General features: G+C 33.5%; 2 protein-coding genes across 2 annotated transcripts; both read left to right on the forward strand.

Annotated features, from left to right (window-relative positions):
• Positions 1-8588: 8588 nt before the first annotated feature.
• Positions 8589-9338, forward strand: LOC105158106 (agamous-like MADS-box protein AGL86). Its single transcript, XM_011074744.2, has one exon. It carries the CDS (start codon positions 8589-8591, stop codon positions 9336-9338), a length of 750 nt encoding a protein of 249 aa, XP_011073046.2.
• A 2524-nt stretch (positions 9339-11862) lies between these two features.
• Positions 11863-17353, forward strand: LOC105157970 (Cell division control, Cdc6). The gene is made up of 16 exons (XM_011074538.3): positions 11863-12134; positions 12418-12517; positions 12651-12871; positions 13548-13622; positions 13697-13803; positions 14002-14108; positions 14194-14253; positions 14713-14786; positions 15237-15287; positions 15377-15426; positions 15614-15746; positions 15945-16034; positions 16234-16296; positions 16377-16472; positions 16605-16694; positions 16817-17353. Exons 1-16 carry the CDS (start codon positions 11955-11957, stop codon positions 16847-16849), a joined length of 1530 nt encoding a protein of 509 aa, XP_011072840.1. The 5' UTR covers positions 11863-11954; the 3' UTR covers positions 16850-17353.
• The last annotated feature ends 4187 nt before the right edge of the window (positions 17354-21540 follow it).

Here is a 21540-nt window from a genome sequence, read left to right on the forward strand (position 1 = left end):
GGGAAGAAGATAGTTGATGGCGTCAAGTCGAAGCTGCCCGGTAACCTGAAGCAAGTGTCGAAGGACTCCATCCAAGAAACATGCAGCGAGGCATACGACAGCATCATCCACGACATCACCAAGTGCATCGGGTTTGTGAGGAATGACCCAACATCCGCCCTCAAGACTTATCTTGGAGGCGCATCGTTCTCGGATTGCACCGACGGTTTGGACGAGTTCCAAGTTTCGTTGCCCGAAGTGACTAATTTGGATGCAGAGATCACAAAACTGAGAAGCACCCTCTTGACTGTGGCAGGGAAGAAGCCATGAGAGGATAATTAACCAAATATAGTTATTATTGATCATATAATGAATTTTGTTTTGGACTTTGATGTGGGATTAATGAGTATATTTTCCCTTCTTTGGGTGTTTTAGACTGTTTACTCAAAGTATATAATATATATAGCTATATATATAAACGAAAAAAAAAGTATAATTTTTTTCGTGTAATTAATGAATGGCATTTTGGTGTAATACAACTCAATTTTTACAATCTAGTCCCATAATTTATAAAAGTTGACGATTTGAGGACAATTAGTTGTATATTTGTATGTAATCTAATTAAATTGAAGATTCAATGAAAATGGTTTGTGTTATCCTAGAATTAAATATTTTTAATCAGAGAAGGACAAGATTACGAAATTGATTTCAAAAGGATCAAATTTATCACCCGTCTATAGTTATTACGTACAAGACTGAAATTAGAATTTTTTTCTTATATTATTGTTATTATTAATTTTATTTTCTTGCAAAAATCAATAAGTAGAGGAAATGTAACACACATCGTCAATTTAGAGGAGAGATTTTTGTTTATTATATGTGAAGAGTTAACTATATTAGGGGAAATGTAAGTATTTTTAACCTCCAAAAATATTATTGCTATAATAATAACACAAATTGAAAAAAAAATTAATAAGCCTCTGATAGCTTTATGATCCACTGAGACAATTTACTTTCATTTATTTAATATAGAGAAAGAAAGAATATGGACTCTCCTAATTCTCTCTGTTCTCTCTCACACACTACTACACCTATAACTACACACACTTCACACGGAATTCACATTGCCACGACCGACAAGAATGAATACTATATGGTGGCAGGGACAGACGGCGGCGAGTTGGTGAATGTTGTTGACAAATATGGAGGGCAGGCGAACAGCAACAACACAGCAGCGACCGATGACAGTTTGGACGGGGAAGATGTGCCGACGATTAATCAGTCCCCTATGGAGTTTCGATTTGCAGATTTTATTGTTTTGGCCAATAGAGAATCAACAAAGGGGATGACGAATCTGTTCGTGCACTGAATGATCTCCACCGGCGTTGGACAGTGAAATATGAAGAAGGCTACAGGAATTCGCAGGAGCTGCTGTTTCGCCATTTGGTGCACTTGACGGCTGAACAGGCGGCGGATCATCTTCCTTGCTTGGCGCCGTCGATGCAGATCTCTTAAAATAGGGCTCCTGCAGATTTGAATCTTAGGGTTTCTGTGGCGCCGCTAGCAGCGCGAGATGAAGCTGCCATGGTTCCGCAGCCAATTACTCCTAGCCCAGATCGGATACATAACATTGGAGAACCGGAGATGATGATGATGGAGGTTCCCATAGCTCTGAATCGTCCATTGATGATAGAAAATCAGAAACCTTCGCTGCAGGTTTCAGTTGAGAACGCTTCGCGATTGGGTGCTGTTTGCCGGTCTGAAATTGCTTGGATGTTGTCGCCTATCCCTGCTGCGGATACTGCAGCCACTGCACATATGGCGTCAGCGACTGGACGGGTTGAAACTGCTAAAACCGCCGCTGCAGCAGTTTCGGCCATTAAAACAGCTGTTGTAACGCTGCCGAAACTGCCTATTGCCGACGCTGTTTCTGTTGATGCTGCGCCAGTGCACGTGACTGACAATGCCACATCACAATTACCGACATCTTCGCCCATCGGAATCTTCATCATTAATGTACCACTTCAACCTTGTTCAAACTTCATGAATTATTACGATAAAATTGCCAATATTTTTCTTAATTCATCTTGAAAAATATTGGTTTATGCTCCACCTATAATGCAAAATGGCGAAATTATTGTACGACCCACGTTGGATATGGTTCGAGATGGTTCACCTAGCTAGAATGCGACAGCATCGGGTAATTTTTTTGGCAAAAGACCGTAATTCATCACGTAAAGGACTATGTCAAATTTATTTGGCCATTATTAACAGAATTCACGGCCATGACAAAGCGATTTTTCTTCTTCCGATTCAAAATTATAGTGGCAATGGAAGAAGTTATAGAGGGCGGGCCATGGTTGTTCCAAGGACAACCAATCATGTTGCTGAAATGGGAGCCGGGCATGGTCCTACAAAAGCTGAAACATACCCAAATCCCAGTTTAGATTAAACTTCGACACTCGAAAGTTGAATTATGGACTAATGATGGCTTGAATATGGTGGAAAGTGGCATTGGACGACCTCTTTATCCGTATGCGATCACACGCCGCACATGTACGAGACTGGATTTCGCTCGTATATGTGTCATGCTTGACATCAATGCCAAACTCCCAAAGCATTTGGTTATTATGTCGCCAACAGAGGAAAGTAGAGAAATTGCATGCAAGGTTGACGTAAAATACGAGTGGCTGCCCCCTAAACGCACCACTTGCATGAGCGTCGAACATGCCACGAAGGATTGCCCTTCCATGAAAGTACCGAAATCACCGGTCAATGTTTATGTGCAGAAGGCACGAATGCAGCCACCCATAGTTGAATCGGGTAAGGCTGTGGAGGAAAACAAAAATAACTCATGTGGAGATATTAATCAACAACCTATTGTATCTGAGACTCCGAGTACCCCTGTCGCGCATGGAGTCAATGAAGGAATGAACAAGGGTAAGAATTAGTCATCTTTAACATTTTTGATGCATTTAAATCCCTTGATGATGAAGATGATACCATTCGGGGTCCTAACATAAGCAGTCCCGCCAGGTGATCCATGTTAAACGGTGCTGTGTGGAACGTGCGTGGCCTGAACAAAAGGGACCATCTGTTGGCACTAAAAGACGTAGTAACTGAGTTCAGGTTATAATTTATTTGGCCTTCTTGAAATGCGTGTATAAATTACTGCTCGTATACAATCTTTCTTACTGCATCAATGGAAGTGGTTTGTTGATCCTGTGTCTGTTGGGAATCGTATATGGATTGAATGGGATGATACTATTCTTGATGTTAATGTGATAGAGTTGGCTGATCAATTTGTACACTATCGTGTACACTATCCATACGAATGTAATTATTACTATTGTGTATGGTGCCAATGAAATTGCTGAGCAGCGTGAGTTATGGCCATCACTGGGGGTGCTTGCGAGTCAGTGTGTGAATGACCCATGGATAGTAGGAGGAGATTTTAATGTTGTTCGTGACCTCAGTGAGGTGTGAGGTAATTTTGGTGATATAGATTGGCGATGGATGAATTTAATGCATGCATACAGGATACAGGATTGCTACAAATGCCCATATAGGGTGAATGGTACACGTGGCATAACTGGAGTTCGAATTCGAGAAGTTTATGAAAGCGTTTGGATCGGATGCTCATAAATGACACATGGCTTGAGCGTTTCCCTAACTCATACAATTCAAGCTTCACCCCACACACCTCAGATCATTCACCATTTGTGTTATATGGGGATCGACAACAACAACTGGGAGGTTTGTTCAGATTTGATAATTACCTTACTCTTTCACCCAATTTTATTCCTAGTGTGCAGGATATCTGGCAATACGACATTATTAGAGTACGCAATTACGCGGAAACTAAAAGCTTTAAAGCTAATATTCCGACAACAACGGCGCAATAAAGGAGATCTTTGGAGAATGTAGCCTGGCTAAAGGATTCCTTGAGGAAGCACATATATTAGTTAGCTTTGATAGACAGAACGACCTCTCTATACTCCTGGAACACTGTTGTCGTTTGGTATACGCCAAGACAGAAAAAATGGAACAAATCATGTTATAACAGTGAGCTAACATGCAATGGATGAAGGATGGGGATCAATGCTCACGAATCTTCTTTTGCAAGATAGCTCAGCGACGTGCCACTCGAAGAATCTTGCAAATAAATGATGAACACGGGACCACGTACTCAAAGCTAGGAGCGGTTATTCATGAGTTTGTCTCCTTCTATCAGGCTCTGTTAGGCGGAGAAAGACGGAGACAGGTGATAGATATCCGGTATTTGAGGCCATGGGCTAGACATATCCTCAATGAGGAGGAAGGGCTTCAGCTCCTTACACCCGTCATTGCAGTTGATGTTAAACAGGCAATGTTTGACATTGCTGAAGATAAAGCACCTGGACTTGATGGGTTCTCATCAAGTTTTTATAATGCTACCTGGCCAATCGTGGGTCTGGAGGTTACGAAGGCAATCTTGGAGTTCTTTACCACGGAAAAACTACTTAAGCAAATCAACACCACACTTCTAGAACTTATCCCTAAGGTACATGCCCCTATGCTGGTCACAGAATTTCGCACCTATGTACATAAGAGCCATTGTATGCTGGTCTTTAAGCTGATATGAACTTATCCCTTGTGCCATCTTATTATCTCTCGATCTGAACAAGGGATACGGGGAGCAGCTGTTAGTGATGCTTGGCTTCCAGGAAGGGCACCTTCCTATGAGGTACTTGGGACTTTCTTTACTTTCCTCTAAATTATCGTTAACAGACTGTCAGCCTTTATTATTGAAAATTGATCAACGCATTAATGGTTGGAAAACAATGAGATTATTGTATGCTGGGAAGGTATAGATTATTAAATTTGTCCTTCTGGCGTAAAGTTTATATTTGACTTCTGCATTCATCCTACCTAAAGGTGTTATAAGGGAGATTGAGAAGCGTCTGAGAGCTTTTCTGTGGAAGGGCACAACGACCAGTGGATATGCCAAAGTAGCATGGAGGGATGTTTGTAGGCCGGCGTCGGAGGGGGGTTAGGGCTTACGGGACATCGCTACTTTAAACCGTGCCTTGATGAGCAAGAAACTGGGTGATGTTATTCGATGTGATAGAACATCAATCTGATGGTAATATAATGGGCGGCTACATGATAAATCTGTATGGACGGTCACTAACAATGGGGGTTCGTGGGGGTGGAGTAAACTCCTTCGTCTACACCCCTTGCTTCGATCGATGGTAGACTATCAGATTGGTGAAGGAAATTCATTTTATTTGTGGAATGATCCATGGCATCACCTTGGACCCCTTATTGAGAGATTCCCACGGGGTCCACGTCTGCTTGGGCTTGGGATGGCGGACAAGCTCAGCAGTGTTATTATGGAGGGGCAATGGCATTGGCCTCTCATTACAGACATTGAGTGCTTGGAGATTTTGCATGCATTGTCAATAATTCATGGCGAGACAGATCACATTATTTGGCGATTTGAGACGGGACGACCCACAATTGCATCTCTTTACAGGCTATTGGACCTATCGGGACCCAAGATAGGTTGGTCTTCACTATTCTCAGGTTTCCTAAAGATCCCCAAGCATAATGTCATCCTATGGCTTGTGATTTTGGAGAAACTATCCACAGCTTATAAACCATGGCTATCATACCTAGGCGATAGTATATTATATGATGAGGGAGCAATAGAGACACATACTCATCTATTCTTTTAATGTCGTTATGCCAGAAGATGCCTGACAGCGATTCGACGAATTGTTCGGTTTGAATGGCCTAATAGAGAGTAGCCACGGGAAGTTGAGTGGGCTGCAAGAAAATAGAGAGAAAAACATATCATTAACTTGGCTTATCGTGCACTCCTTGCTGCTTGCATTTACCATATTTGGAGGAACGAAATTTGAGACGCTTTAAGCATACGGAGTGACCACCAAGCATCATAGCCACCTTCATTGTGGAAGATATAAGACAAAGGATTATCAGTGTTAATTTATCTCGTTCTGTTAGACTATGTGCGTTATATAGATTATGGCGTATCCTTTGGCTTATCGAGGAGAAACCACCAGTTGAACACTGTTTTACTGTTCGATTTTATTTTATTAATGAAACTTACATTTACCCAAAAAAAAAAATTAGAAAATTTTATTTTGAATTTAACAATGACATGAGATCCTTAAGTTTTTATGATTTAAAAAGTTAAACTAGCAATCAATTCGAATTAAATATGTAATAATAATTTACATATTTTTTAATTGATTTCCAAAAATTCAATGTATTGGAAAATATCTTGCATTAATTTGACTTAATGATAAAATTATGAAACTTAGTACTCTTTTTTATAATATATCTAGTATTCGTTTAGCAGGAATATAATTATGAAAGAATCAAAAGATGTAGAAAATATTGATTGACTTGTATAAACATACATAATTTTGTATGATTATATTTATTTAAAGAATACATGATTTAATATGACAATAGCAACTTTAAAGGTATGTTAGTTTTATAGCTTTTATTTTTTGTGAATAAGAATATGTAAAAGTTATAAAATCTTATTTTTAATTATATTTTGATTTGCAATAGTATGTGTAAATATTAAAAGTACAAAGTCTGAAAAAAAGTAAGATAATGGTGGAAGCATATTACAACAATGTGATGAAATCATCAAGTTAAATTCTTACATTTATTAATCATATATAAAATCTTAAATCTTAGAAGAAAAATATTAATTAGTATCATAACTATTATTATTCTCTTTAATGTTAATTTGTATATTATCAAACTTATATATTATTACTACTACTACTACTACTACTACTATTATTATTATTATTATTATTATTAGGGTTAAATAAATTTTGCACCTCTTGCATTTTGTCTCATTTATACCCCTAAAATATAAAAGGTAACAAAGACATCTCCTGATAAAATAATTTGATATTGATAGGACAAAAATGCCCTTCTCAAATACCCCTTACATTTTATTTTACTTTCTAAAATATATTTTATTAAAATATCTCTCCCAAACTATTTTTTAGTGACTTAAAATTTTAGTCACATTTTATTTTAAAAATAATATTTATGATTTATATTCTTTTATAAATTATGAAACACCAAAAAATTTACAAGCTCAATATATGCAAATATGTTTTACAAACTAAATAAATTATGTTAAAAGGTACATGTAAATAGGTGTCAATACACTATGCATATAATATGATAGAAAAAGTATGTTATATAACTTATAAATTTTTATTCAATTACATGTCCATATAATAAAAATATATCATATTATTATTTAAAAAAATATAGAATATTATATTAATTATATTATAGATTTGCATATTTTACAATATATGTATATATGTTCGATGTAATATTTTAAATTTGTATTGATAATTTATTTTTTTTAAAATTAATATATATAACAACAAAGAAAATTTATGTAAATTTTTTTTACCAATTATGTAAAATATATAAAAATTATTTATGGAGTTTATACAAATTCTATATTCAATATAAAAATGATAAATTTTGGGTAGTATTTATTTTAAATAAAAGAATTATAATAATTCAGATTATATATAGGAAAATGATTCTTAATAGAGATAATTTAGAGGTATAAATAATAAGGGCATTTTGTCATAAAAAATTAGTGAATACCACGAAGGACTATTTTGTTATGGTTTATAATTTAGGGGTTTAGATGTAGTTTATGCATAGTGTAGGGGTGCAAAGTGTATTTAACCCTTATTATTATTACTCAGTTGGACGCATTATATGCAGTCTACTAAATATAAACTTGAACTCGATTTCAAAATGAAAATCTTTTAAAATTGGTTCAAAACCAACCCAACCCACTCTTTGTCCGTTAATCAGGACGCGGTTTGAATTGGATCAATCAATCAGGATAGTCCAAGAATTTTGTTGAATACCCCAACGAAAAGTACTCTTGAGGAATTTATTACTATGCGAGTATTGTCAAGATCACAAATATTTCATTTAAAATTTGTGTTTTACTTACATATTTGAAATTTTCATTTATAGGCCGTTGGATTTCTTTGTAACCTTTTCAAATAATTTGACCACACCTCTTATAGACAAATAAAGACTATACCCTTGCACATTTGTTCAAACGGTTGAACAAATATCTAATTAAATTTCCATTTTAATTCTCTCAAAATAATGAAATTAACAAATAAGTCATTTTATCATTATATATATACAATGGAAAGTAAGTAAATTGTTATCGACTAATATTTATCCAAATTTAAGAGTCAACCTTTGACTACATTCAACGTTATAATAAGTTTTACTAACCATAACAGTAATCTTTGGGTTTAATACAATTTACCTCCTATAATATTGTAAATGAGCAAATTACCTCCTATGGAAAAAAAAATATCAATTTACCTCCTTGTGTCTAGGGAGTTGAATTGCTTCTTTCTAAAATATAGGGGACTAAAATGCTTATTTTTTTTTCATAGGGGGTAATTGTTTATTTGTAATATTATAGGGGGTTGTTTGCGTATTTTCGGTAAATCTTTTCTATATAATTCCAAAAAATATTTGTATACTTTAAAAGTTTCATATTATGAGGGAGAAAGATGGCAAGAAAAAAGATAAAACATGAGCAAGTATACCATGAAAGTAAGAGAAACATTGTGTTCAGGACAAGGCTAGATGGCTTTCTTAAGAAAGCAAATGAGCTGTCTATCTTATGTGGAGTTGATATTGGCATAATCATTCATAAACAAGGAGAAAACAACGCAATCCAATGGCCATCCCCACAAATATTTAGGGAAAGGCTGCACAAATTCTTGGACATCCCAAACTTGGAGAGAACCAGGAAAATGGTTGTGCATGATAGGTACTTGGAGGATAGCGTGAGTTACGAGACAAAAAATGTGCTGAAACTCCGGAAGAAGAACGAATTGAGACAGTCTGAACAGTTGGTGAATGAGCTTTTTCAAGGTAAGAGTTTCGATGAACTTGATTTACATACACTGAATGGTCTGCAGTCGTATTTAGTTGGAATGCTCGATAATCTTCATCAAAGGGATATGGAGCTTAATGACGAGCTGCAACCTTCGTCATGTCCTGCTCCGATGCCAGCACATGGTGGCGGGATGGTGATGAAAACATCGTCAGCAATCCCTATATTTCTGGAGAATCCTAGGACTGATCCCTGGTTTGTCGAGACCGTGTCTCAAGAGCAAGATATCACGGGTTTTATGAACTTTTCGCTTGTTGCCAATAGGGCAACGACTAGGATCGATGGTGAAGACGCTGCACGACAAGTCGATGACGTGAATAAGCCATCATGGCAATATTGGAGTAACAATGTTGGTTCATGATTTATCATAGTAATTGTGGCACAATAGGGAACATTTGTAACATGATGTGTTGTGCTTTCTTTTTTTCTCCAATTATATTGTGAGGATGCTTATATTTGTATGCTTTTCATGTACATTTTTTCAGAAAATTAATGGGCATGAATTACTATATGTGGCTTCTTGCAAATTGTATATCATTAACTTCAAATATAATAAAAAGATTAAAAATATATAAAATCAAGATAATCAACATATTTCATATTTAATAGTTTAGTACGTATATATCAATTCACTCCACTAAGGTATAAAATAAATAAATAAACAAATGAAACAAAAACTAGTGAACATTTTATGTTTAACTATATATATAGGAAAAAATGCAAGTAAACCCCTTGCGATATCGCAAATGAGCAAATTACTCCCTTATGAAAAAATAAATAGCGATTTACCTCCCTGTATTTTTTAAAATACAATAATTTACCCCCCTATAATTTTTAAAATGAAGCAATTTACCTCCCTGTATAAAGAAGGTAAATTACTTCATTTGAAAAAGTACAGGGGATAAATTGATATATTTTTTTAAGGGGGATAATGTACTTATTTTCAATATCACATGGGGTAAATTGCTATTCACCCTATATATTTATGCAGTTAACATATGCTTTATTAATAATCAAATTATACATACAAATATTAAATACGAATTCGATAAATTTTCGACTGGTCATCTAATTACACGAATAGTAATTAATCTTTAACTTTTTTTCATATATAATTGGTTGCTACTTTAACTTACACACATATTTTCCTTACCAAAATAATAGGCTATTTTTTAGTTAGCATTTACAAATCTGTCAATAATTGAGCTTATCGTAATCTTTTGACATCCCTTATGTATCACATTTGGTAAGAACAGAATTGACGCAAGTATCAGCAGCTAGTTCGCAATGCAGTGTCCCTTACTTGGATTATTCTTGATGAGCTTAGATTCTGTATACTTAGTGCTGAACTATCTCATAGCATTACTTTGTATAGAGTATGGCGGATACCATAACCTACTTAAATTGCCATTTCATTTGTACACTCTGTACTTTTCCTTAATGAAATTTATCATTGTTGAAAAATAATTGAGTTTAGCAATAGGTCAATAATTTACGATATGTTGGATTCACATTCTGACTTTTTTTTTTCTTTTTTCCTCCCTTTAATGATTTAATATTGTATTCTAATTGAAAATCATAAAAATTTTAAATCATAGCGCACCTTGATTAATGAAAGGTCTATATATAGAAAAAGAATGATAGTTAGAGCAACTACTTCAAAACTTTTATATTTTACTATGATAATTACCTATTTATATTGGTGAAATAAGGTACGCGATAGATTCTAATGAGTACATCATTTGTTATATTAGAAAATTATATTAAAATTATGTAATATCACGACAACATATCACCAATTAAGTACATTCGAGATAATTTTTGTAGTCTTTTAACTTTACCAATTATATGAAAGTGATGTAATATTGATGTTTAGGATCGAATTATTTATTTTAAAATGTTACTTTGCACTTAAAAAGTGTCGAACAAAGAAAATATCAATCACAACTCAACTCGAGCTTGATATAAGTTGGAGTTCTTTCACAAGTCGGTCGAGATCTCTAATATCTCAATTCGAAACGGCGTGAGCCGACTGCGAGATTATTCCTTTTTTTATATATATTTTGTTATTTTCTATCCTCTAAAATGTATTTTTATTTGCATACATATTTTAAATTCGTCTAAATCGAGCCCAAGATAGAGCCTTGATATTTTACGAAGATTGACTCATTTACGCCTTTACATACACGAGAATTGATAACAAGAGTTAAGTTTGCGAAAACGAAAAGGTTACACATCAAATGAGAAGTATTAGACCATAAATTGAAATCTAGCATCAAGCATAAAAAAATTAAATTTAAAAAAAAAAAACAAAGATGTTAGAATATAACTAACATCATTTATAAATGTATTCAATACTATTATTGATGAACATTTAATTAAATGACAATCGATTTTGTTTATTGGTTCACACGATTTGAACTATGTGCCCCCTGATTAGGTCACTTTTCCATCGTTCTTGTAAAATAATATCACTACTTAAATCACTCGTAACAGACTTGTCATACAATGCACGTTTACAAGTAAAACGTCTTATTTCAAAGACATTGTAGTATGACACTGGTGGGTTTCGAATTAAGAACAAAAATATTGAATTAATCCATATAGGATTTTGACTAATTAAGGGAATTATTTATTAGACGAAAATAAAAGCCACAAATATTAGTTAATTTTTTAAATTATAGAAGATATATTTGTAATTATACTAAGTATTGGGGAGGACGGAGTAATTATCAATTTTTCGTACATGAGGGGGAAAATGCAAATTTGGCCGAAGTTTATACTAGTTTGAATCTTGCAACCAAACGCGCTCGAGCTTCCACTGCTTTCCCGCCATTGGACCCATTTCCCGCCGTTGTGTTCCATTCTACAATAATAAATGTAAAACCCCCTTTTCATTCTTCAGTCCAAATCGCATTCTGAAGTCCTTCAATTTATACATTTCTATAGCTTCTCGGCGCAATCCCGGCCTATAGAGATGCCGACCGTCGCTGGGCGCCGCTCATCTCGGGCGGAAGATCCGAGAGCTGAGATTGGTATCGCCGCTACTCCTAAAAAAGGCCGATTGAGATCAGATAATGGTCTAACCGAATCGCCGATGCGTAAATCTCCTCGGTTCTGCAATCAAAGCAGCCCTAATAGTCCGGTGAAAGTTAATGTGAGCTCGCTTATTGTACCAAGCTTGTTAATTGTTATGATTCTGTAATCTAATGGATTAGTGTTGTTTAACTATGGATAATGACTGAATTGTAATTTCATACTCGTTTATTAAAACTAGCAGTTTTGCGTTTATGTTGCTGCTCTCTTAGTTGATATTTTACATTATCTGGAAGCTAATGATGATACACGGTCAGATAGGAGTTTCTGTAGAAAGCTGTACAATCTTTAAAATCTACACAAGTTCAAGGGAATTCACAATGATCTTTTGCCCGTCGTGGCAGGTTGAGAAATGCGTGAAGACCTTGAAGAATTTCAGTAGATCAGCACAAGAACAGAAATTATCTGAGAATCTTCTGGAGAAACCGATTTGGGATCCAAGAGGTTAGTGTTGATTACCGAAAGAGCGCATTGTTATCAGTATGTCGGTATGCAAATCTAGATTATACTTCATGCATTTTGTGGATGATTTATTTCGCATTGGTTAGTTCTTTTATGGTGATTCCCATGCTAGTAGATGTGGAGCAATTGAGAGCGGTTAAGGAGGCACTACATGTTTCCACAGCCCCAACAACTGTTGTTTGCCGTGAAGATGAGCAGAACAGGATCTTAGATTTCTGCAAGAAGTGCACCCAACAAGAGAAGTCTGGGAGTTTATATGTGTGTGGTTGTCCGGGAACTGGAAAGTCATTGTCAATGGAAAAAGTAAAAGAGATCCTTGTGAATTGGGCAAATGAGGTACCCATCTTGGTACTTCTCAATGTGGTTGCAATTAGGTTTAATTACTTGTGGGATGAAAATTATTTGTCCCTAAATGTTCTTTTAATTCTTCTATCATTTTAGCTGTTAAGTTCCTTTTCGTTTTCCTTTATGCTTTTCAATCAATTTGATGTTAAACTAAAGTTTGGAGCTGCCAAGTGGCATTTTATATTCATTGAGCTTCAGAAAGTGAAAGAATTGACATCAGAAAGAAATTTGATCTCTAAATGTAATGATAGAGTTGATGGATGGGATATTTGTTTGAATTTCCATATCAAATTTTCTTATTGATATAAAAGTACATATGTTTTCAATTGATCAGTTCAATCCTAGTTACATTGGTTTCTGAGGCCAAATTTGTCCATTTTCCTTGAAAGATGATCATTTATGTAATTCAATCATTTCATCCGTCCTTAATCTGTGAGCACCAGTAAGAATTTCTTTCTGAAATGTGATTAAAGAATGCACCTGAAATCTGTTCACCTGACATCCAAGGTACTAATAGGGGATCATTTTTTCTTTTTGAAACTATATGACCAATCTGTGCTTCTCCGACCATCCTAAGATTATTGTTCAGTGTCTTTTCCTTCTTTTTAACTAAATTTACATCTTGGTGAATGATCATGAGATCTGTCCTTTTCTTTTACCTGGTCAGGAAGATATACAGCCGCCAGATATATTAACCATCAATTGCACTTCTCTGACCAACACGACAGAGATTTTCAGCAAGGTACAAAATTTTGATGTACGGTGGAATTTCAAAGCAAGAAATACCAGATATTTAGCTACTGTATCTTCCTACAGATTCTCGGACAAAGTCATCCACAAAAGAAACCTGATCGATCTTCATCCTCTTTACAAGTTCTTCGCAATATGTATTCTCAGAAGCACCTACCTGGTACGAAAATGATGTAAGTATCTTGTCCTAGTATTCTTTTCCAGTAGCTCCTGATAAAGGTGAAATGTTGCATGGTGTTTTATTTTTAGCATTTGTGGATATTTAGTATCTTGAGTGGCAAGGGCTTTCCGATTTTTGTATTCCGTTGCATATTATATATGAAAAAAAATTATCACCAAGCTCTTCTAATCGGTTTAAAAATGATCAACAGATTAGTTATTGCTGATGAGTTGGATTATTTGATTACAAAAGACCGTGCTGTGCTTCATGATCTTTTCATGCTAACAACAATGCCATTCTCAAAGTGTATTTTGCTAGGTACGTGTAATGGTAGTAATAAGATCCAAATCATTTCAGCAGTCATCTTCTGAGTTGGTCTTAATCTTTTTCATTATGTTTTCAGGTATTGCTAATGCAATTGACTTAGCTGATAGATTTATCCCGAAACTGCAATCCTTAAATTGTAAGTGCTTGTTTTTGCCGCAAGTCATACTTTATATCAGCTAATTTGCTAGGATTGTTTGAAAGGCAGACAGAATTCTATTCTGGTTGATCTTTTCTCTATCATTATTCCAAATTGTGTGAGAAAATATGTTATCCTTGAGCATGATCTTCTTCTGATCCTAATGACTATTTCTTGACAGTTTTATAGTTTTTTCTCTATTTATCTCAAAAGATCTTGTGTGGTGCTATAAATGAACACAATGTTCTCTTTTATTGTAATGCCTTATTGTGCTGTACCCTCATCTTTTGGCGGATGTACTTCCTTTCAGTTTTAGCCTCCATGTAAAATTATTTCAAAAGAAACAGCCCAGTTAACCTCTCTTTTCTTCCAAGTGCTTTGTTTGAAGTTGGCAAAATTCAACCCATTTATCTTCTAATTGTGGGGTATTTGTTCTTGAATTTTCTTCTTTACATCTAGGCAAACCTATGGTGATAACATTTCGTGCCTACTCCAAGGATCAAATCATCACAATTCTTCAAGAGAGGCTGAGGGTAAGCCTTAAGCCTTTAACTTCCATGTTATTGTGCATGCAGTTAGCTGCTTACACTATCATTATTGGTTTCAGCATTGAAGTAGTTTATTCATCAGTTTAACTGAGACATCAAATATGGTATTAAAAACACTTGTCTTGAGTCATACAGAAGGGTGAAGGAAATTTACATTAGACAACCTGGTACAATAAGGTTGATTTGAAGAGCAGATTGAACGCCTTTGAGCTCTTCCCTCGGCTTGTGGGACATCTTATCTTTATTGGTGTATTTAACAAGTGAATTAATAAGCTTGACAAGAAAAAGAATCATAAGAGAAGTGAAACGATTGCTGTTGCTTTGTGCATCTAAAGTAGCATTATTGCAGGTCTTACAGTTTCAAAATTCTTTGAGGGGATAATATATTATCATTCTGATCTTACTGCGATCCTGATCTTACTGCAATCCTAACAGGAGCTTCCATATTCAGTCTTCCAGCCACAAGCATTGGAACTCTGTGCTAGGGTGAGGTCAATCTATAGTTTTCACTTGAAATCACGTGGTTATCTATCTAATGTTATTTTGACATATCTATCTATAATTCATTGCTGCAGAGAGTTGCTGCAGCATCTGGAGATATGAGGAAGGCTCTCTCAGTTTGCAGGTTAACTAATGACTTTTGTGTTTGCTTATTTCATTTGCATTTTAACTTTAACTGCCTCCAGATCAAGCAGTTAGACATATCAGCTACAGTAGAACCTGTTGAGTGATGAATGAGTTAGTACTAAAAGCATGTGATGCTTCACCATTATGTACTACAGTATCAAGAATTTTGCTATTGTGTTGTCTAGGAGTGCAATCGAGATGCTAGAAGCTGAAAGAAGAGATGCTATAAGCAACTTGAGTTTGTCATTGTTAGAGAGGATCGAGGATCAACAGAAACCTGCTGCTTGTGGTACAGTGAAAAATCAATTAAATAACATGGTAAGTATTATAAGACAATGGTCTATCCTAAAGTTTCATTTTGGGATACTAGAATGGTCAAGAAAACACAATCAAGATTAATTTCTTGATCTTTTGCACTATTCTGTACCTCTGTTTTCATATTTTTCCCTAGTGTATTTAACATGTAGCATTATAAGCTGCGTACCAGTTTTCTTATAAGGTCTGGAATTGTTACAGGTGAGAATAGATCATGTTGCTGCTGCATTATCAAAAACGTTCAAATCACCAGTGGTAGACACTATTCAGTCTCTGCCACAACATCAACAGGTAAGATTTTCTCGCAACATGGTGAGAGATCCTTTCATGGGATGACTATGTTAGAATGGTTGAATAAGTCTGATTGCCTGGTGATTATTTCTGCTTTCTATTAGTTCTGTTGTTAAGTGTAACGCCAAGGGCCACGTGGTTTACATTTAGATATCTGTGTCCTGTTACATTTTCTAATATCGAATAGCTATTTTATCAGATCATACTATGCTCTGCTGTGAAACTTTTCCGAGGGGGAAAGAAAGATACAACTATTGGCGAGGTATGGTTTCTACCAATTGTCACTAAATTTAAACTTTCTGAAGGAGCGGATTGATGAACACCTTCCTTCCGTGACTGCAGTTGAACAAATTTTATGTGGATGTATGTAAATCGACTCTAATTCCACCAGTTGGCATTGTGGAACTTGCAAGTATGTGTAGAGTCCTAGATGACCAGGTAAGATTACTTATCAGACTAGACCCAAGGAAAATATATGACTCTGCACGAACATGAACTATTTTCTGTTCCCATAACAAGAATAAATATGACAAAAGATTGCATGCGCTCATCAGAGACACCAATTTGCAGGGTATTCTCAAACTAGGACAATCACGAGAGGAAAAACTAAAAAGAGTTGCACTGAAGGTAGATGGAGCAGACATCGCTTTTGCACTGCAGGTATGCAAATTGCACTGCAAAGATTTTTGGATTGTGTTCGAGTAATATCTCCTATGAGACTTCTTTATATCATTGTTGATAGCAAGAGCACCTTTGTTTATGTCATGATTATGTTGGAACAGGGTATTCGTTTCTTTCGGAACTGTCTGCAATGATTTTGGTGTGTCATTCTGCCGAAGCTAAGCTGAGGAGATAGAGTTAGTAAACCACATAATTTACACATGGACCAGCGTAGCAAGACGACAGATAACATCCACAATGTGGAGTTGCTAACCAATGGCTGTAAGTGGAAGAATTAAACAGTCAGTACCTCTGAAGCAATATGCATCTCAAAATTAGACCGAGATGCGTGGATGAATCGAAGAGTATGCCTTGCACTGAGTTGCCTTCGGAAGGACATTCAAAGAACAAAAGATGCCAAGAAAACCAGATCTGCGCGCCAACAATGTGATTTATTTTACACTGTTGGTAATGAAAATAATAGTATATATTTTCCTAGTGAATCTATATTCCCTTGTTCTTGTTCTTCTTCCTTTTTCTGTTTCTTGTCTTTTTAGCGATCATATCTGCGGTCATAGGTAGATTCATTTCTGTTTCTCTTTGTTACAAACAAACTTGATAAAATTACTCATGAAAATTGTAGCTAATGGATCTTCTTACCTTTTGTCTTTCACATTTAAAAATTCAACTACATTGGTGAGGGTAATTACAAGAACTCGTCCTTGAAAATAGTGTGGTTGTTGATTATATCTTCTCTTTTGGAATTATTGGAACATTTCTTCTAGGTTCTGCCTTTCACAATTTAAGTGAATACAAATTAACAACCTCTTCTAGTTTAAACTAAGAACAGAAGAGCTCAGTGAGGTTAAATTAAGCTGACATTTTATGAAGTTATATTTAATCACATAAAAACTCTGTAAATTACAAAATTTTAAATTTGTCCTTTGAAATTATAATTATAATTATAAATACATTTTTGATTAATTGGTGAAATTTAAACAAACACCTCTTGATATATTATATGAAAATTCCTTCAAAAGTAATATAATTTTAGAAAGAGTAGGAAGGTACGTATGAGGGTGTATTTATTACTTTAGTGCAATTTTCATCACTTTAGAATTTAGGAGGTATGAATTTTGGTTCATAAGGTTTCAACCGGAGGTATTCATTTGGTAAAATTGAATTCGAATTGTATGGCAACATACCATACCGAAAATAAAGTCGACTATTTGGTTCGATTGAAAAAATCACCGAATTTTGTTTGGTATTTTGGTTCCACATTTGGTAAAAAATAATTGAATATGAAAAATGATAATTACAATTCTTATTTGCCTTTTTCATTTTTGTTAAGTAAAACAACAAAAATGACCAATCTATATCTATATATTTTTAAAAGTACGAATTATTTAAAAAAAAGTTAATTCAATTAAATTAATTTTGATATTATTTTTTAAGGATAAAAATATAAAATAGTATACTTACTAATTCCTATTAATTATTTTTCGCATTATACACATTTACATTTATTAATTACTTTTCACATTTTTTATGTTTATTTCTATTAATCACTTTTCACATTACACTTATTTATTCATATTATTTTTTGTATATTATATTCATAAAATAATACATTTACTAGATCCAAAATACCCATATGATATAATACGAAGTGACTAGAAAAAATTATGAAAATCAAAAGGATTAATTTAATATTAGAAACTTCTCAGTATAAATATAGGTGAAAATTAGTTAGGTCACTTGACAGATTAAAATAGGCCAGATGACCAAAAATGAATTGTAACATAGGTTAAAAGAAAAATGAGAGTCAATTAAATCACTTATCATGTAAAGTGAACATTTTCTTTAGTACGATATACTAAAATATAATTTAAGCATTTGAGGTGTAATTATTGAGTACATGATATCGTTTTTTTAATTATCTCTAATATAACAGAACAAAATATTAATGTACAAGATTTGATATTTTCAATAATGTACGAGAGAAGTTGCTCCTTGTAAAAATATATCAATAAGTATAAATAGTACTCTTAAAGTATCACCGTATTACTAGATTACTCATTGACAGTAAATTATATCTACAAATTAGTGGTTCGTGACGGGGCAAAATTGATTTCACCCCCCCCCCCCCAACAAGAATACTTTAACTTTGTTGGGCACATTGGTCATTCAAATAAGAGGGTGTTTAGCTGAATTTATAAGTTTCTCGAAATATCTTATAAGATGTTTGAGAGTTTATAAGCTCAAAGAAAGTGTTCGGCTATTTTGTTTTGAAGAGCTTATAAGATTTCAAAATAAATATTTTGGATCTTATAAGCTCTTTAAAAAAAAGTTAGCTTTTTTTTTTATAAGATCTTATAAGTTATATAAAATTCATGTCAAAAGATTAAAATATCCCCATTCATACATTTATACACTCTTTGTCTCTCTCTTTCACACGCGCGCGCGCACACACACAAACTCTATGATTTAAATTCTTTTTTGCTATTTAATTTTTTTAATATTCAAAAAGGAGAAAATACTTTATTATTTAAAAATAAATTATAATAGTCAAATAAAAAAAAGACTGGTATTCATATTATATTTACTGGAAAATATAAAATTTACGACATTATAAATTATACGACTAGAAATAATCATTGCATTAACAAATATCCGTTATATATTTATATTGATATTCGACTAGCATGAATATACGTATATATTATTTTTATTCAAAAATTTAGGTAATAATTCATCATTTTTTTTTGTTATTGTAAAAAGATTATTATTAATTTTTATTTAAAATTAAACTAATGTGTACTATTTATAAAAGTATTTTAAAAATATTTAAAACAAAATATGTCAAGAAATAACAACTTATTTGATTCTAATGGTATACATATCTATTTTAGTTGTTTTATCAATTAAAGACCTTATTATGCCAAACACCCCATCATTTTATAAGATGTTTACACATCTTATAAATTTTAATATTTTATTTTATCCAAACGCTTTAGAAATTTATTTTTAAAATAAGATCCAACATCTTATAAGCTCTTAAAACATCTCATAAGATGTAGGGGGTTATAAGATGTTTTAGAAAAACTTAGCCAAACACCCTCTAAACCTCCAGCTCGATATGTGTTTTGGAAAGGACTCACCACCTGTCCTGCCGTAATTCCTCTTAAGTCCTGTATTGCGAATCGAGGATGACCCTGACTTCATATAGTTGCCAAATCATCTCGTAATGTTTATACTAATATAAAAAGAAAGATTTTCTACACAATGTCAGTCATACCATTGTATCAATTTTTAAATATAATAATTATATCCTAATTAGATAATTTAAAAAATAATTATAATTATCTTTTCTTTTACAAAGTGACTCCACGTCATTTTAACACCATTACATCAGTTCTTTTGTTATGTTGATATTACCTTAAGATTTCCAAATAAAAGAAAAAGATAATACCTTAAGATAGTTTTTTTTTTCTTTTATAAAAAATGATTTGTTGATTTATATATTTTATTTTTTTATATTATATCTTAAAATATAAAACGATTTGTCGCAACGGCTAATTTATAAGATAAATAAAGCCACGATGGCATGTCACTATTTTTTTTAATGCATTAACAAAATAATATTGAATTAGTTTTTCTTTTTTCTCTTTCTCTCTCTTTTTCTTTTCTACTAACCTCTTTATTTGTTTAATTGTATCTTCACTATCTTTCATCTCACTTTTCCTATCGAAGGTTCTATTTTTTATTTTCACTTATTCTATTTTATGTATTTTTACTTATTATTTCAATAAATTGGTAAAGCAATATAAATAAAAACTAATGTTTTAGATTTTATTTTTATTGTATCAAATAAGAGAAATTAAGAATTTGGCATATTTTTTTTCTTTAGATTATATTAGCTATTATGACACGCCGTCCCTACGTGTTGATAATAAATAACCTTTTTTATATTTTAAAATATATTATAAATAAAAAGAATATATAAATTAACACGTCACATTTCAGAAGAAAAGGAAAAAAGAAAAGAAAACTAACTTGAGGGTATTATTGACACAAAAAAAATTTGGTATAATGGTGTTACGAATTGCTGTTTGTGAATGAAAAGTGTATTTACTTTTAATATTACTATAAATAAAATAAAATTAATTATACTAAGACCCCCTCTAAGAATTAGTTTTGATATCCACCGATATATGTAGTAAATCAAGCATAGTCTCTGTTGGGTCAAGCATGCAATATTGTTTAGCTTGGTTATCGTAACCTTACTGATACACTAATAAGTTATACCTAGTTTTATTGGATCATAACATTGTGAATCGACGCCTGTCGGCTTATAAGAGCTGTACATAGTAAGACAAGTCCAATTTTCACTGAATCAAGTATTACGATCCGACCACAGACATCACATAAAACCTGTAAACCCTCATAGATGCTCGAATTTGTGACACTTAAGCATTGGAGAATTGATCACGAAACCACCATATTGGTGATTCCCTCCTTTTCATTTTTTCTCTCATTGAACCAAAATATCGACTTTATTATTATAATCAAAATAATTACTCAATTACCATTTATACCTTTTTACAAATTGATATGGAAACCAGGCCCAAATTTTCCAAAATGACTGTAACATCTAGGTACTGTAAAATAGCCAAAATCTTAAAAAATCTTGCACTTTTATTTTTTGAGTCGATTTGATCTGAGCTCGACCTCGTAAGATACTTGGTGTTCAGGATCATCCCTTATTCGATGATTCATGTTGGGTTGTATACTTCACTAATTACTATAAATATACTCTCAAATGTTAGGTATATTTTAGGATAAC

The sequence above is a fragment of the Sesamum indicum genome, linkage group LG3 (assembly GCF_026168435.1).
Source record: "Sesamum indicum cultivar Baizhima isolate 11 linkage group LG3, ASM2616843v1, whole genome shotgun sequence".
Lineage (NCBI taxonomy): Eukaryota > Viridiplantae > Streptophyta > Magnoliopsida > Lamiales > Pedaliaceae > Sesamum > Sesamum indicum.